Source organism: Xyrauchen texanus, chromosome 18 (assembly GCF_025860055.1).
Source record: "Xyrauchen texanus isolate HMW12.3.18 chromosome 18, RBS_HiC_50CHRs, whole genome shotgun sequence".
Taxonomy (NCBI): Eukaryota; Metazoa; Chordata; class Actinopteri; order Cypriniformes; family Catostomidae; genus Xyrauchen; species Xyrauchen texanus.
Genome location: NC_068293.1, coordinates 34,378,217 through 34,397,057, shown reverse-complemented (window position 1 = coordinate 34,397,057; position 18,841 = coordinate 34,378,217). Strand labels below are relative to the sequence as shown.

Below are 18,841 nucleotides of genomic sequence, written 5' to 3'. Positions count from 1 at the left end.
GTCTTAAAATATGTGTCTCTATTTACTTAATAAACACAAAAGCACATTATAAAAGTTCTGGTGACTCTAGATGAGAAACCACCAGCAGAGGTCACTATAGCTTTGCGTAATGTAATGTTGCTACATTATATTGGTCATTGTTCTGTTAAAAATCCATGCTATGCAGATCAGGATTTTAAATGATCTTAGATTACAACAAATGTTTTTGAGTACCTGACTTGTGGGGTCTCCGAGTAAATTACATATATGTGGTACAATTTTGCTCAGGGTTAAGCCTTGGGCACCATATCTGAAAAACAAGACAGATCCAACATGGGGAGAGAGGCAGCATTAGTGCATCATGGGGGGTTGCAGTATTTTTGCCAAGTCCAGCTTTACTGGCTTATCCTAAAAGAACGTGTTTCTCCATTTTAATCACTAATGTCTGCAGAAAAATCCAATTACAAGTGGAAATTTAAAAAAAAGTTGCATATAAATTGTGGGTTCACTGAATGGAAGTTACAATATCCGAACAGAGGACAAAGGGACTTACGTGTTTAGAGTGGCAATGAGACAAAGACAGACTCCTTCTCTAGTCCTGTTGTTTTTGTGTTTGAACCCTCCCAGCATTCTGTCCCATATGTACTGCAATGAGAATCCCCATGTAATACTTCATCAGTACAATTTAATCACATCTAATCGTATTAAGAGATCTCACACCAGTCTTTTCAGGGAACAAAAGGTTGTGTGCATTAACTAATGGCACTTTTCCACTGCACGTTATGGTTCAACTCTACTCGCTTTACTTTTCTGAGCTTGCTTTTCCACTGCAGTTTAGTGCTGCCTCAACGTGGGTGGAATTATAGGCTGATCGTCATAGTTGCACTGCCTCTACTGCCGTGACATCATCTTAAACCAGACACAAACATAACTTATGATAAACAATAACACGACCGCTAGCTGTTAGCTACTAGTGCTGCATAAAGCAGTTGTTGCATGGTGATTTTACACAAATGTAACAGTTAAATTGGCCTGGTTGTTTTAAAAGCAAGCTTTACAGTAGGTGGTCAACTAAATAAAGTGAAGCCTTCAAGCAGAGTATAGAATTAATGTACCATCCTCCATCATGGAGTCCAGGGCACTCTCCCATTGCTCTCCGGTCTAGATAGCGTCCATTTGGTCGAACCACTTCCACTTTTCCTTGATGATTCTGTAGTCACTTAAAAAAAAAAAAAAAAAAATATATATATATATATATATATATATATTTTCCCTACACTGTTGGTAGATACGGTGGTAGCCGGGTGCGGCCAACAGCTGAGAAACTTCCTGAAAGACTTTTCCGTTTCATGTCGTTTCGTTCGCCGCTAACGGGAGGAATGTCTGCACCACGGCATTTCTTATTACAATTCCAAAGTCGCGTGAACAAATGATACTGCTATAGCTGTAACTTTAAAACTAGCGGGTTGATGTCCCATGTCGCAAATCCAGTGACGCTGGTAGTGACGATTCTCTGTGACCAGTCAGTGATCTGCAGGGTTTTGACGTCACATTTAGTATCGGCTCGGCTCACTTGGAACCTCGACAGAGGTGGTACTAAAAAAAGTACCAGGCACTATCCACAGTGGAAAACCCCCAAAAGTCAAGTCAAGTTGTACTGTGCAGTGGAAAATCCCCATAATTGAAATCCACATTTAAAACATCTCATGAGGCAACTTCTGTTCTAAGTGGAGGATGCTGTTCAAACCTCTCATTACAAGTAATGTTACAGACTACTATGTTCCTGTACTGTCCATTTCACAAAATAAATTCATGTGATGTTAAAGGACAGAATGACAATGTTAATACAAACCATAAACAGATGCCACATGAGGATTTGCAACCATAATAAACTGAACTATATTCATGTTATCGAGGAACATCCTGGCATTCATCTAAGACTAAATTAAGACAGATTGCAAAACAAAGCTACCTGAGGCGTAGCTGCCTGCTCCATGATCTTCAGCAGCAGGGTTTGATCTTGGTCTCGGACTTGATCTTTGGCATCACCTAACCGATCTATCAAGCTGGGCAAAACTGAAGATAAAGAAGTAGATAAACAGAGTATAATGGATATTCTGTGAATGATTTCACTGTTTGGGAAATAAAATCTGACAGAAAATATTATTAAATGTTTAGCTAAATAAATCCTACCTGTACCAACTTGTGGTCGAAATCGGTCCTGTAATCTTGTTACTAAGGCAGATAGAAGGTCCATTCCCAACAAAGCCAACTGAAATTGAGAAAGAAAACCAGAGTATTAAAACAGTGTATTTCTGCAATACTTCAAAATGTTTAGTCCTAATTTTGAAATTAGAACTATAAGTGTGTAGTATGCATAATAGTTTTAACTTTATGCAACTTTGCACATGTCACAATTTACTGGTGGTTGACCGATATATATCGCCAAGTCCGAGAGATCAGCCGATTAAATATCGACACATTTTCCCCTTTGGCCGATTTGTTTCTTGAGGAAGAATGACCATGTAAATTTAAATGACCAGTCACGGTTAGTTTTGTTGTTGCATGTTATCCTATTACTACAATAATAGACCGCTGTGCAACACAGTGTCATTTAAATGGTCCACATATCAGAGCCGCGGCAGATGCATTTGAGCTCATAATGTTAAAGTGCTCGCCTGTTTCATTCTCTCTCTCTCTCTCTCTCCTCAACAGTTCCAAGTAACATATAACTGTCTTGTCTAATGATAAAAAGGCAAATATCAGTAAAAATAACATCAAATACCATCTGAAAATGTGTAGATATCGTTTAAAAAGATGTAATTTACACAAAATCCAGCATTTTCTTCCCATCCAGCACTCATCTAATATCTTCCTCTGAAGCGCATATTACATCAATCAGAATAAAAAGTTCCTCTGATTCACAAATCATTGTCCGTGACAATCCAAGCAGGCGATCCAGGCCATTTAACCCTCTGGGGTCGACGGACGTGCTGCGCGTCCTGCTGGATATTTTCGTCATTACAGCGGAAACAATTTAAAATACTCCGTCATTTTTGGGTATACAGATAATTGTAAGACATCATTAGAGACTATAAAGGGTCACTTTTATTTGTGTACATTCACAATAACAACAAAATCTTGTGCTTTTGTAAAATAAAGAAAATAAAATGGGTGAGCTTTCAGCAGTCTCTGTGTTCACGAGCATATTTCAGAAACACGTTACTAAAATGAACTGAAACTCCACAAATACTTATCACACAAACATGAAACATATGTCTAAAGAAAGCTTCAAATGTCTACTTTTAAATAAAACAATTCAAATTTAAAACAAATATTGTCCTGCAATGCAATCTGTTTGAAACAAAGTGATGTACAGTTTTTTACCGGTCCATCTAATTATCTGTAACATGATCCCACCCACCAGCAGAGCGCGCCATTCATACGCTAATGTGCTGAGACGATCAACGCAAATGTACACGCCCCCGAGTGTGAGGTTTGATTAAAACATATTTCATAAATTTTTCTGCGCGTTTGTGATGATACACATTCGAGGAATCTCCTGGATAGTAAGGAAGAGTTAACATTTTCCTCAGAAGAAGAGCGGGACTCCAATGAACGTTTGTATTTTGAAGAGAGACTTGATCCAGCAGAGGATACAATTTCGGACGAGTAAGTCATTTAGTTTTCATTAGTTGACATGCTATTTTTTTATAAACGTGTACATATTTTACTAGTGGGACTGTTTACAGACTTGCCAGCCAGGATTCAGAGTATTGTCATTTGAAATATGTCCTAATAAGCAAGTTTTAGTTCCATTTAAATGCTGTTGTTTCGGCTAAAGCAGGTATTTAAATTGTATGCTGTATAATATAAATATGGTATGGAATATGATATAAAAATAATATGAATGTTTAGATTATATTTTATCTAGTGTTTATAATGCCTCATTATCATCAACAAAGCTTGTGCTTGCAAATATGTGTTCAGGTTAAATTAGTAAAATGCACTTTAAATATGCCCATATTACAAAATCAGCATATTATTATGATTTTTGAAGGATCCTGTGACACTGAAGACTGCAGTAATGATGTTAAAATTCAGCTTTGATCACAAATGGCCTTTTACAATATATTCAAATAGAAAACGGTTCTTTTAAATTGTAAAAAGAGTTCCGAATATCAATGTTGTTTCAAATAAATCCAGTCTTGGTGAGCAGAAGAGACTTCTTTTAAATGGTAGTGTAGGTCTAAAATTAAGTAAAGTCTTATGTAAAGAAAATGCATAGTCAGATTTCTTCTTTTAACTTAAAACTTGATTTTGATCATTAAGTCTCCTCACATTCATTCTCTATCCCTCATTGTTAGGCCCAGGGGAGGGGTCTTTGTCTCTCAGGTGTGAATTAGAATCCATATTCATGATCATTCATGCCTCCTTGCATATTACCTTTCAACACTAAAATTGTCTTACAAAAGTTAAATTACTATATTGTTTTGTATGAATGAGTGATCAGGATTGTTTTCACATAATTTTGTAGCAAAAACTCTAGGCTACAAGATCCAGTTCTCAAAAGTCTTGTGGATAAATGTTTAATATGTGTTATATGGCCTTATTTCAGTGACTTAACATTTTCGGTTTTTTCCGAAACCATGCATAAGCGTTATTTTCTAAGCAATACAAAGCTGTACACACATGTTGCTCACATATTATTGTAGCCCAGTTTGTGCTGAATACAGTGTTATTAGACTTTAGCCATTAATATGTTTTTAAGCAACTGAAGAAACTGCTATCTACCATTTAAAATACAATATTTTTTTTGATAATTTTTTACAAAGTTAAAGTTTGGTGTGAAATTGTGTAAATGTAGTGATGAGTTTATTTATTTTTTAAGCAAATTCGATTATCTCTGGATAGCAGGATCGGCCATTAAAAAAACCCTATCGGTCGATCACTACTGCATACTATACAATGCAAAATTGGTAAGAGTAAGAATGAAAGAATGCAAAAAGAACGGACACTGACAAACAGAAAGTGCAGTATGAAAGCATGCAATTTTTGACTTAGCCATGGCCTTAGTCTAAATGAGTTGTGCAAAGGATTATGGGTAAAACCAAAGCTTTTCATTTATTTTCTAATTTCTCATCACTTTATGACATTACAGTCAAAGATTTCCTCTCAAATATAATCACAACAAGCTCTACCAAACATATTTCCATGCAATGGTCAACAAATCACATGGACATGTCTCATTTTTAATTCTACCCATCATGCAGAAGACCGCTACAAAACAAAAGGACAGTAACAGCTCCACTCAACCACTTACCTTTCCTTGTCATGGGGTCGAAAAACTGCTTAATGAACATATAATGAGAACAGGCCTGCTAACACCATACCTAACATAATCGCATCACCTGACTTCTTGAAGTCAGACAATGATGCAATTTTTAGAAACCTTTTATTAACTCAAAAGTTAACAGTGAAGTTGTAAAAGTGTGCAAATTAAGTGGCAGCAAACAGCATGTTTGGTAGCACAGAAATGTTAAATCTATTTTCAATCCTTGCAAGACTACATCACTGTTTAGGACATGATAACTGAAGTTAAAATTTATATCCTTACATTTGCTTAGCCCTTCCCTCCAGCATAGCAAGACATTCATCCATGTTTTTAAGCACCTGGGCTTGACTGGACAACCAAATCAAGATCCTTTGTTCTCACCCAGAATATGACTGTAATTTAGCCAGTGACACCATACTGAAATATAGAACTAGGACAGATAAACCACATCTGAGCTGAGGAGTATTAAATGCCTTTAATGTCATATTAGGGACTCTTTGGCAAGTCATATCATGAGACACTGGGCACAGCACAGCCGATTTCTTTGTAGTCCTTTTTTTTGTATAGCACATACTGTAATCGCACAGATGGAAACACATTTAACCACAATCTTTTTGAATGCGATACCTGGACAACAGAGGTGCCAGACTACTAACAAGAAATACATTTCTCCATGTGTTATGTTGCAATTTCTAAAACTGGTGCGTAAGCTTTATTTACTTGCAAAAGCCAAATTGTCCTGATGAGTGTTAAATTTGGACTCTGCATGACAGTGATCAAAGATATCCACAAACACACATAATCTCACATGGCAGACTTCCCTGCCAAAACCAAGGGTTCAAAGGAAGGTATGGTGATGGGGTGGGGAGTTTATGTGCTGTAGTGATGAGGCTGCATGTCTTTCTGCCTGATGATAAGGTTTAGAGCAAACAACTGGTTTTTGATCCATCCACCAGTTAAAAAGACCAGACCATGCCCACTATTTACCAAAGGACCTCCCCCTCCCCACAGACAGATGGCAAGCCCTTCTCCAACCAAATATGCAGTCCAAACAACCTTCTCACGAAGAACCACCTTCTTCAGACTGTCTCAGGCTGCAAAATTTACACATACCCTTTCCAGTTATTTATATCTCTCCTCTCAGCAGTCAACGAAAAGAGCCAAGGACTATTGTTCTCCTTGCTGAGCTTCTTTTTTTTCCATCTCTCTGTTCCTCCTTTCGCTTCATTCCTTCTTCGGTTTCCTTCTTACCGAAACATCAGCAGAGAAAAAAAACCTCACAGGATAGCAATCGATTGTTTCTGCTTCTGCTCCAAACAGGAATCAATACCAAAATAAAACGTTATTACATACACCGATCAGCCACAACATTAAAACTAATGTCTAATATTGTGTAGGTCCCATTCGTGCTGCCAAAACAGCACCAACCTGCATCTCAGAATATAATTCTGAGATGCTATTCTTCTCACCACAAATGTACAGAACGGTTATCTGAGTAACTGTAGACTGTCAGTTTGAACCAGTCTGGCCATTCTCTGTTGACCTCGATCATCAACAAGGCATTTCCGTCAACAGAGCAGCTGCTCGCTGGATATGTTTTGGGCACAATTCTGAGTAAATTCTAGAGACTGTTGTGTGTGAAAATCCCAGGAGATCAGCAGTTACAGAAATACTCAAACCAGCCCGTCTGGCACCAACAATCATCCATGTGATTATCAAATCAGCCACTCGTGTGGCAGCAGTGCAGTGCATAAAATCATGCAGATACTGGTCAGGAGCTTCAGTTAATGTTCACATCAACCATCAGAAATGTGGGGAAAATGTGATCCAAATGATTGTTGGTGCAAGATGGGCTGGTTTGAGTATTTCTGTAACTGCTGATCTCCTGGAATTTTCACACAAAATAATCTCTAGAATTTACTCAGAATGGTGCCAAAAACAAAAAACATCCAGTGAGTGGCAGTTCTGCAGATGGAAATGCTTTGTTTCAAAGCACGATACTGCTTTGATGTCTTTTCTCTGAACTCTGATGGCTTGAACTTAATAGAAGTGAAGCCCAGCATTAGACAAAATGTAAGGCAAAAGACCTGCTTTCTTGTCATTTGTGGTGAAAACTGTTATGGTAAAGGTCTTTGTACATTTGTCTTGCTTTTGAAGGCTGACTGTAGCGTGAGGCAATGGCATTAGAGAGCTGGCTGTGAAGAGGTTTGGCCCACTGAACGAATACGCCCCTTCACTGAACTATAAGTCAGTCATTTATATCAGAACAAGAAAAGACATGCGGTTCAGGAATTAACTGAATTTACTGGTAAACAAGAAATGAGTGAATCAAACATCTTGTTCATGAACAAGGCTCTGCTGACTGGCTGAACGAGAGGAGGCAGCGTTCGTTCAATCAGTTTGAGAATCTTGTTCAAAAAGAAAAGGGGCCAGATGTCTAATGAATAAAAGTGAGTGATGACCACTCAATGGCACAAGGACAAAGTTAATGAAACTATCTTTTAGGCTATTATTGCTGTATTTTTTTGTATAGCTTGATAAAAAGTAATGCTAAGCAGTTCAAAATATGATAGATCTGCTTTGTTTTCATTTGTAGGGAAACGCTTATGATGCTTAAACACTCTGCAGTGCGGAAGTCTCTTAGTAGAATTGTAGACACACAAATTTTAATAAAGGCTTGTTCCAGTCCTGAATGACTATGTGTAATTTGCAAATTGTCAATGAACAAATCCCCACCACTTGTTCCCAGTTCATAGGCTGTAAAGACACTTGTTGCACTTGTGAATTGAAAGAATATTTTTTTTTTCCAAAGAAGTTTCAAACATTTTCCCTATCTTCGACTGTTCGCACAAACAGGTAGTATACAGAGCTAAAGTTTTTACACTTTTCCTTGAAGTCACCCCACAAAATAACTACATATATTGGCCTCTATAAAGGGAAGTAGGTGTGTATGGGAAACCCATATTTGCAATTCCATTTGGTGCCACTAGTGGCACAATCAAATTTAAGGAAAGCATGCCTTCTTTGTCTGACTATTTCAAGTGGCCTGATTTGGCACACTATGCAATTCATAAATCCACAATATGGTGCCTAATTTTTCCTCTACATGTCCGGTTCTTGTGAACTAAGTGCTCCTGTAACTGGTTTTACTTCCATGCTTTGCTCTGTTGGGGCCAGATTTGTGAGCATTCACTGAGGTTTACCATGAGTCAGGATAACAGCTGGGATGAGTAAAGGTGAACAGGCCCAGGCATGGATACAAGAAATCAACATAGGCATCCCCTCTACATGCTAGGCCATTATTATCATCAACATACCAGCAACGCCACCATCACCAAGATAAAGTAAAGGCAACCCACCCTGGAACAGCCTCGAATTTTGGCAAGTTTGTGAGTTCAAAAGCATTTGATTAGATAAGCTGGCCACAGGTCAGTGCTTGAGGGGGAAGAGATTCAGGGCCAGCTGTAATATAAGACTAATGTTGCAGCACAGCTGTTCTCAAGCAGTTAAGTGGCTCACTGAGTCACTGGTAAGAAAGGCCTTTGGGACAACAGGAGCACTAAGTTGAGTCTGAAGAGAACGCCCACAATAATGCAGTATAAATAAAAACTGTAGCAGCGAAGCAGAACTTACACCTTTCCACTCATTCTGCTTGAATTCCCTCCATTCAAAGCCTGATATGAGAAGTCTGCTCATCCTACACAAAATAAATACCAGTTAGTGCCCTTTTGTTATTTCCGTTTATGACTAGTTGACCCTGGCCCTGCTATAACGGGACTGTCATGTTCCCAAAGGTGAGAGAAGGTTATAAACCAGGAAGCCCTGAGGGAACAAACACTGTAGGGCTTTAAAGGAATAGTTCACCTAAAAAGAATTCTGTAATTATTTACTCATGTCATGGTCATATTCTGCCACCCCATCGCCCTCCCCTCCAACCCCACCAAAAAAATAAATACAATTAAAGCTCTTTTTCCATATAGTTCATAGTGACAACCGTACCCATATAGATCCCATAAAGAACCATAAATATGCATAATCGAACTGGCAAATCACATTAAGTTACATTGAGTGAAAATACTTTAATTCACTTGCTTCCTCACTAAAAGCTATCTTATTAAAAATCTACATATTCTTTTAACTCGCTTTGCCTTTTGAATCATTGCTGAGACTTTTAAAAGAGCTTTGTGCTGATCTAGAATAAAACAGAAAATAGATCTATGTGAGTTGTTCTGGTTTAAAACTCATTATGTTGGACTGACGGAAGCATCTCTAATAGACGGCCTTGACAATATGGCTAGGTGAAAGTGCACTGTTGTATTCTAAAGGCTTGTACTCTAAATGCACATCAAGTGAGCTGTTAAGATCTCTAGCGAGCTCATGGGACCGATTACTGAAAGCATGATCGCTATCAAAACAACATGCAAAAACCACGAGGAGCAAAACATAAGCTGGCCTACATCAAAACAAAAATCAATGCAGCTCAACATATTCCTAATGAGACTTGTTTACTGTTCATCCATTTTGTTTGTGTCACAGAGTAAGCTTTACCCAGCTGAAGTAGTAATTTATTTAAACTGAACTTGGAGTTGTGCAGTAAAATGTATGGTTCCATCTAGCTTTGGAAAATATTATGCAATGGCAAAATATAGTCCTATATTTTTCACTTTCACAAGCAATTTTAAAGTGTATAATGATCATAATAATCTCAATTAGATCAAATAATTGTGATCAGGCAATTATGTAAATACTGGGACAGGCCTTAGAACAATAATAGTACGAAAACAAACTAATTAAAATGTCAATGAGAATACAGCTTTTTTCAAAGCTCCATTGATGTAGCACCAGAAAACATTGGACGTCCTTCGTATAACCTTTGCGATCACTATTAAGCCACATCCATATTTAAACATGCATGGATTCAAGAGAGCTTATCACCGCTGACCTGCTCCCAAACCCATCTCCCTGTTTTTATGTAATAGGAACAACATACAGTACTGTCCAAACACACAATGTCCTTACAGAGATCATTAAGGTTCGCTGAGCTACCTATCTCGTGTAAAACCTCCAGCAAGTGTTCTGGGGACAACAGCATTCATAAGTGCAGCATTGAGCACATTTGTCATCTGTCATATAGGAGTGGTGGTGGCGTAGTGGGCTAATGCACACAACTGTTAATCAGAAGGTCATTGGTTCAATCCCCACAGCCACCACCATTGTGTCCTTGAGAAAGGCACTTATCTCCAGGTTGCTGGGGGGATTGTCCCTGTAATAAGTGCACTGTAAGTCGCTTTGGATAAAAGCGTCTGCCAAATGCATAAATGTAAATGTAATGTAAATGTCATCAAACTGAAACTCAGTACACGTGTTAGTAAAGTTTCTGATGTTCATTCTAAAGCATTTCATGAATTAACCAGAACTGCAGTATGGTTGTGTATCTTGATGGTGTCAATAAGAAAAAAAACAACAACTCTATTAGTCGACCAATAGAGGATTTTGCTGATACCGATAACTAAGGTGGTGGAAAAGGCTGATAACCGATATACTGGCCAATAGTTTTTTAAAAATGTAATTATAGAATGTATAAAAAAAACATTGAAACACTTTTCTATGACGGGTACAGACGCTGAGGCTAGAGGAGTCCAAAATGAATAAAATCCCAGATGTAGTTTATTGTTCAACCAAAATCTCAATAATAACCAGAAAAATTAAGATTAAGTGCATAATGCGGGTCTTAACTATAAACAAGCCCGAACACACCAAGGACTCTTAGTTTGAAATGACAGAAACATGGCTCCCTTACAATGTTCTATAGTTAAGTATTAACCAAATTAATCTTTTATACAGTATATTTCACCAGATGAGATTTAATGAGGAATAAGGTTTATTTTTATTCACAAGAAATTTAATTGGAGACACGATGTATGTGATGACAGGGGATATTTCCACATAATAAAATTTTTATTTCCTTCTTTGCATTTAAAACACTTGGTTATCTAACCAAAATAATAATAATAAAAACTTTTTAAAAACATTTGTTTAGTTTTTACTTTGTTTATGGCCATTCTAACTGTAGAATCCTCCAGCACCGGCCACAGAGGAATAGGACAGCCTCAAGTAAGGCTGGGCGATATGACGATATATATCGTGGTGATGAGTGTCAATCAACAGAGATTTTGCTTTATCATGTTATACTATATCATTACCATGATATAAAATTATTCATATCGTGATATAAGATTGTGGACATATCTCCCACCCCTAGCCTCAAGCGACAGTGAGAACCAGGCTAATGTTGCAAGATAGCTTATATTGCTCTGTGAATATAATTTCAATATCTCTGCACCTTTTTATGTTGTTTCTGTGCTGGTTTTAAACAGGATCATCAACTTTACTCTAAGGAATGATATGTTTAATGAAGTATGGAAAATAGCACATTGTTACTTACAGCATTAGGATTAAAACAAGCCCAAACACAAAGTAGCAGGTGAATAGATTTTTTCTCACAGATGGTGTGAGATGGCTAAAAACATTCGTTTGTGTGAAACAAATGTGCTTGCTGTACTTTACGAGTTGAGACTGCACTCACAGTCTGGCTGCCAGCATAAATATAACACTACACAGAAATGTTGGCATTGTGTGTTTTGTTGTTTTATGTTCGTTACATGCAATTTATTTATCGCCTCGTTTTGGTTTAATGCATTATTACAGCTGTTAGAAGTTTGTTATTCTCTCTCTGTTAGCGATTCATAAAGATTACTGTACCATAAACACTCCTAAATGGGCACTACCACCCCTGAAGACGTCAGTTCGAAATAAGGGGTGTGCTGAGTGACTCCAGCCAGTTCTCCTAAGAAACCAAATATGCCCAGTTGCTAGGGAGGGTAGAGTCACATGGGGTAACCTACTTGTGGTCACAATAATGTATGATTCTCGCTCTCGGTGGGGCACGTGGCCAGTTGTGCATGGATGCTGCAGAGAAGCCACGTGATAAGATGCCCCGATTGATGGTCTCAGATTGAGGCAACTCAGATTTGTCCTCCGCCACCCTGTTTGAGGCGAGTCGCTACGCAACCACGAGGACTTAAGAGTGCATTGGGAATTGGGCATTCCAAATTGGGGAGCTCGAGGGAGAAAGAAAGAAATAAATGAACGAAATATTCTAAACATTAAACCTAAAAGGCTGTGTAAAATTATCAATTTTCAGTTTAATCGTAATCTTCAATTGAAAGATCCTGATAAATTTGTAAAATTCCAAGATCAATCATTTATTTTAAAGTTTACTTTAGTTTATGTTGTTTTGATTATTATGTTCATTAAATAGCAAATGAACTGAATAGTTCGCATCCTGTTGGTAATTTTTTAATTCAAGGAATATTCCAGGTTCAATACAAGTTAAGCACAATCGACAGCATGTGTGGCATAATGTAATTATGTAATTAAACTGTCACTGTAAGTGCCTCACTGCAACCTAATTTTTTAGCTCTTTTGGGGACAAGTCAGAATAACTTTTAGTGTTAATCAACATTATGGCACAAATGATGTCAATTGAGTTTAACTTGTATCTAACCAGCAATATTCCTTAAATATTTTCATGATGTACCAAGTTAGAAAGTGTCATGTTCTACTAAGTTATGTCTAAAAAAAAATCAAGGTAACACCAAGGTACATTTTTGTTAGTGAATGAATATTTTCTTTTAACTAGACTTTTGACCTTCAGCATAATGTCTGGTCAAGCTTGCAGCCTTTTCTGGCCACGAACTGCCAACTTAGACAGGAAAGATTTGTATGGGATGAAAAGAGATCAATCGGAGTAACTGGGAATGGTGTGTCAATCCAAAACAACCAATCAGGGCATTTACTTTTTCTCACAGTAACATGCCATCCAAGTTCACACTTTTGTGGCCAGTGGAAACTTTATGATTATACACTCAAGAATGTCCTTGGGGCAATGTGTGGGCCATCTTGACATAGTGACAGAGGAATGTGGACATTTTGCCAGCCAAACAGAAACCTGACAGAGACAGAGAGACAGTGCACAGCTGATATTCAGCATATAAAGAGCATTTCCTCTTATCAAACACATAGCCTACACACACACGTGCGCACGGCTTTCACAACAGCAGATGCTGACAAGTGCAGGAAACCTAAGTCAGCTGAACATGTATGAGTGTGTACGGGTAAACTTTCTCTAATCCCTAAAATTGTCAGTGTGTCCAAAGCTAGTGTGTGGTCCAAACAGGTCACAGTATTGTTAAAAAAGGCAAGAAGTGTAAGTAAGCATCTAGCCTGAGATTGCTTTTTTTAGATTCACTCACTAAATAACACAACTTTGAGACTCTAGCAGTTGGTTTAGATATAAAAAGAGAGTGAGTGAGTGAGTGAGTGAGTGAGTGATTGAGTGTGTGAGTGAGTGAGTGAGTGAGAGAGAGACTCTGAAAGTGTTATTGTAAGAGGAGATTAGGAGTCTATGTAATAGACTATAGGGATACAGTGGAAAACTATAGGGATGTTCTAATAAAAAATTTTGGGGATGGAGTACGAGTTCCGATAATTATGTACTCAACGATACTGTTGCGTTAGTTTTATTTTTTGAATTATTGCAGTTTTAATTTTTAGTAGTCTCAAAAATGATAAAAAAAAAATCAAAAACAAATTTAATAGAAAATACTGCATTAAAAAATGTACATGGTAAACAAACCCAAGAGAGCTGACCTTATTTTTTCCAAATTCTTTTAATTTTTTTCACAAATTCTTTGTTTTCCTTTTTATTTTTCCCGAATTCCGTATTTGAACGTTTAATTCAATTTTGTCATCAACAAGGTTTCTAAATAAATAAAAACTTTAATCAAATGAAAATAGAACAATTAACTTTCAGCATAACATGGCATTGTTTCATTATAAGAAGTACTTTTTTTATATACAGATCCTTTGAGCACAATCCAAAAAGAGCATTGGAGTTATTTTTGTCAAATAAAGTGCTGCACAACAGAGCATCACAGATGTGAGATATAGCTTATATATATAGAAATTGTTATTGTTTTATTATTATTATTATTATTATTATTATTTGTAGTAGTAGTATTCATTAATTTTATATTACTACATGTTGTAACATTTCTGTCACATTTTTTATTTCTTTAAATAGAGCTTTCATTTTGAAGGAAAAAAAAACAAAAAGAAGCACTTTCAGTTTGTTTTAAATGATAGTTTCACACCTATCAAAAAGCAGGTAAGTACATAACCAAGTGTGATTATTAAACCACAAAATGCTGCGATTTAATTACATTTATATGTAGTCTGTATGTGCAGCGTGCTGTTGTGTGAATGTGCACTCTATGCTATGCTTGCGGTCATCTACCACACACACACACACACACACACACACACACAGAGCATGTATGATGCTCATGATGTGATGTTGTTAGTGTATGAACATCAGGCTTCACTCTTTCACATTGTAACAAGCAGACTGTATATTTATTTCATTAAATTGCAGTTTTTACAGTACAATAATTAAATTAAGACACAACATGATTTCAATTTATGTGGAATGTTAGTCATTCATAGTTCAGATGGTATCTGTTTTTGGTATCTGAGCATTTTGTTTTTGTTCCAATACCGGTATCGGAACATCCCTACAAAATTTGATTAAAAATTTTATACTTTCCATTTAAGACCGGACAATATAGCAGATTAAAATATCAGTTCATCTCCATTTTTCCAACTGATGTTAAAACAGTGACACTGTCTGTCTTAATGGCCTTACATTCGCAAGTTATAAGACAAGGAGGGATCGCAAAATTTGTAAATAACAAAAAAAATCTTCCATACAATGTAAGTTAATGGTGACTGTGGCTAACATCCTATCTTTTGTGTTCAACAAAAAAAAAAAAGCTATACGAGTAAATTATGTCAGAATGATGGGTGATGGGTGGAACTGTCTCTTTAAAATTCTAGTCACAAAGCACTATTCTTTTTATATAAAGTTTTTCTGCATGATTATATTGTCTGCAATGCGATTCCTATAGTGAGTTGATGGTTATGCATTTCAAGGCAGATCCTTATCCTGGATTATACTGTCTGGGGCAACTGTGAGAAAACAGAGCCCTCTGTACAACACAAAGCTGATTGGCTTCTAACAGCATCAAAACACTAATGTGTGAACCCATACTTTAAACAAAGGCACTTACAAAAAAATAACAGAGAGCCTGGCATAGGCAGGTGATCCTGGCACAAGCTCCAAGTTCCTGTATGACATCAGTTATGAAAGAGTAAGAGTTACTACATAACAATATCCCAGAGAGCTTGGGCAACTGTGTCTGTCACGTATGCGTCAGTGATGGATAAGTGTTTTGGACATTCATACTCATGAAGGGCAGGTGACATAACAGCCGTTGACAAATCTAACCACCCCGTTCACATCTAGAGTACATGAGCACCTCTGCCACCTTTTTTCATTTTCATCACTAAAGACAGAGAGATGTCTCCATATTGTCAGATCCAAGAAGCTGTACTGAGGTTTGAACTCTCTATATGGTTGTGACTTTCAGCTTAATTTCCATCACAATCATGGATATGCAGATAACACACTGGTAGTCTTGTGTGATGTGGGTTGATTTCAATACACCATTCTCACCACAGGTGTGAGAATGTGCGGTTTCCATTGTAAAAATTTGACACATAAAACAACAAAATTAGTAAACCTACACCAAACCAGCACAAACCATGCACTCCAAAATGGTTCAACACTGGTGTGAAAGCAATGTAGTCTAAGTTGTGGAAATTAACTGCTATTGATGAAGTTCATTTTCCAATTGTAGTATAGTATGAGCCATTGTTGCACAGATAAAAGGCATTCTTTCATGCTGTTCCAAGTGGGCTCTGATGGTTTAACATCAGTTTTGGGATCCTGAAAGCAGATCATTGGAAGCCTGCGAGTAGGTTTAGTGTGGCTATTCAGTACTAATAGACTTCATATGCCTCTTCATAAAGGGAAGCATTGATAGAACACAATGGCAGAAAAGAGACAAAGAGACACACAGAGATACAGAAAAAGAGAGTGAATAGTGTGTGTTTGATAAGAGCAACCATGCAGCTCGGCTGATTTCAGATTTGTTTTTAGATCTAATGAAAATGTATCATATAAATATGTTACATTAGTGATACAACAGTAAGCCTCAATGTTTCATTTACTCACTATGGTTACAGTATGTTCACACAGCAGCAGAATATGGTACACTATTATTTTTCAACTGATGGACAATAAAATGGGCCAAAATAGCCCACAGTCTTATGTCTTATGGAGTCATAACAAGAGAACTCTGGAATCCTGTTTTTGTGTATGTCATACAAAATTATTATTATTATTTTAATTCAAACAAAATGTAACATAACCAGCAATCTGAGTAAACACAAAATAGAGTTTATAAAAGATAATGTTATTTATTGAAGCAAAAATGTTCCAATACCAACTGGACCTGTGTGAGAAAGTATTTACCCCCCAGTAACCAAATCCTCAAATCTATGAAACTGCATTCATAATAGGGTTCAGCAGGACTAAACAAACCAAATCAAATCAACACCTAAATAGAAGTTTTTCAGTATCATGAAGTTGACTAAAAGGTCTCAACCACTAGCACACTATGCCAAGGTCAAAATAAATTCCAGAAATTAAGAGGAAACCTTCCCAGAAATGGCCGATCTTCTAAAATTGAGCACAGCAACGACTCATCCAGGAAGCCACAAAAAAGCCAAGGACAATATCATGGAAGAGTGAAGAGGTCAAAATCACTGCTAACCCAGAAGAACAAAGGCTCATCTAAATTTTGCCAAAACACACCTTGATGAACCCCAAACCTTTTGGAAGAAGGTTCTGTGGACTGATGAGTCAAAAGTGGAACTGTTTGGAAGCAAAATTATAGTTTTGGATTGGCCTGACTTGAACCCTATTGAGATGCTGTGGCTGTACCTCAAATGGGCAGTTTATGCTCGAAAACCCTCGAATGTGGCTGAACTAAAGCAGTTCTGCAAAGAAGAGTGGGCCAAAATTCCACCACAGTGTTGTCAGTAATACAAGCATTAATATGTATTATATTACAAAAGTTGCATTAAGAGTAAAAGTGTGTCGATATCATTAAATAGCAGAACAATGAGTATTTATAAACTCATAATCAGCCGACTTGAGTGAAAGTGAATAAACACACAGTTGTTGTAGTTCATTTAACTTGGAAACAAGTTTTGCAAAAATTTATATAGTCACGTTTTCCAGAGACCAGATTGGCTTTAGTGCCGCCTGTTGCGATGCTAACTGCAACCGCTCCTGACACATGATTCAAGGCTTATGTTATATTGGTTAGGGCAATTCAGCACCAGGTGTAGAGAAAAAATGGGATACACTCACCATAAAAAAAAGAAAAAGTTTTGCTTTGTTGGTGCAAATGTTCACTCCAAGTGTGAATGGCTCATTATGAATCAATTGTTTCTATTCAAAATGTTGATTACTGTGAGAAATCAACTTGTGTTTGGTGTGCAAAGGCCTTAAAAGCTATTCTTAAGTGTGGTATGAACAACATCAGGAAGGAGTGGGTTCAAAACCTTTGATTAGTAAGCTGCTCCCATACACTGAGCAATAGTGTGTTTTCACATGACATAAGAGAAGACCAAATCCAGCTTTAATAACAGGCAAATGTGAGGATTTACACTACTGGCCCGAAGAACTAAAAGTTAATTTTTTAATGACTACTCCCTTAACTTAGTTCAAATCCAGGTTCATAATTACAGATCATGAACAGTGATGAATAATTCTTGATTTCTAAACATGATCTACAGTTCCCGACTATATTTTTCTAGATTTCTACACATAAACAAAGGGACACAATGAGCTATTATTATGTCATAGAAATGCTTATTCAGAGTACAGAAACCACTCATTCACTAAGACTCAAAAGCTCAAGGCCGGAGACATGGGTTACATAAAAAGAATCTGTTTCCCACACAATTCAGTTTCCAGGCTATATATCTGTACACAATATCACAGACTGCTCTGTTCATGCTCAAGCAGTGGAACAGCACTTCTAATGTAATGCAATTGAAAAGAATCACGCATGGGAAAATGGGTGAATTCAAAAGTCTTTTGTTAGATGTTTATTTGTTCATGCACAGTGTGAAATAAAACACAGAGTAAAATGCAGAGATAAGATGACCAGCAGTGCTACAGGGAAGCTGCAGACAAAACAGGAAGTAGTAACGTAGTTCTTTGCACCTCCATCTATTATCACTTATTCAATACAGCATTTGAGAATGAATTGGAATATTTAATGAACATGAATCAGCACCTAAGGCCCGAAACATGCAAGTAAATCAAATGCAAATGCCTTCAATGAGCATATGCACTGGTGGTTTCTCAATTGGCTATTTCTTGCATGATGAAGCAGAGAGTGTCTAATGCCAGAATCATACTTTACGTAAGTGCACAAATGTAGACAAGAATGTTTGTAAACACAATGCATGCACGCTACGTTCTGGAAG

The 18,841-nt window shown here is 37.1% G+C and overlaps 1 protein-coding gene and 1 non-coding gene across 2 annotated transcripts in view; one reads left to right on the top strand and one right to left on the bottom strand.

Moving 5' to 3' along the window:
- Positions 1 to 18,841, bottom strand: part of LOC127658553 (CLIP-associating protein 1-like) — a 98,080-nt gene that overhangs the window by 64,583 nt on the left and 14,656 nt on the right. Inside the window, exons 3-6 of the mRNA XM_052147902.1 lie at positions 2,173 to 2,251; positions 1,952 to 2,055; positions 533 to 624; positions 214 to 289 (exon numbers count right to left, since the gene is read on the bottom strand). Of these exons, the coding sequence (XP_052003862.1) occupies positions 214 to 289; positions 533 to 624; positions 1,952 to 2,055; positions 2,173 to 2,251 (351 nt within the window). The remainder of the gene's footprint in view (positions 1 to 213; positions 290 to 532; positions 625 to 1,951; positions 2,056 to 2,172; positions 2,252 to 18,841) is intronic.
- Positions 5,302 to 5,431, top strand: LOC127659371 (U4atac minor spliceosomal RNA). Its single transcript, XR_007972528.1, has one exon. It is a non-coding gene; the product is annotated as a U4atac minor spliceosomal RNA (small nuclear RNA).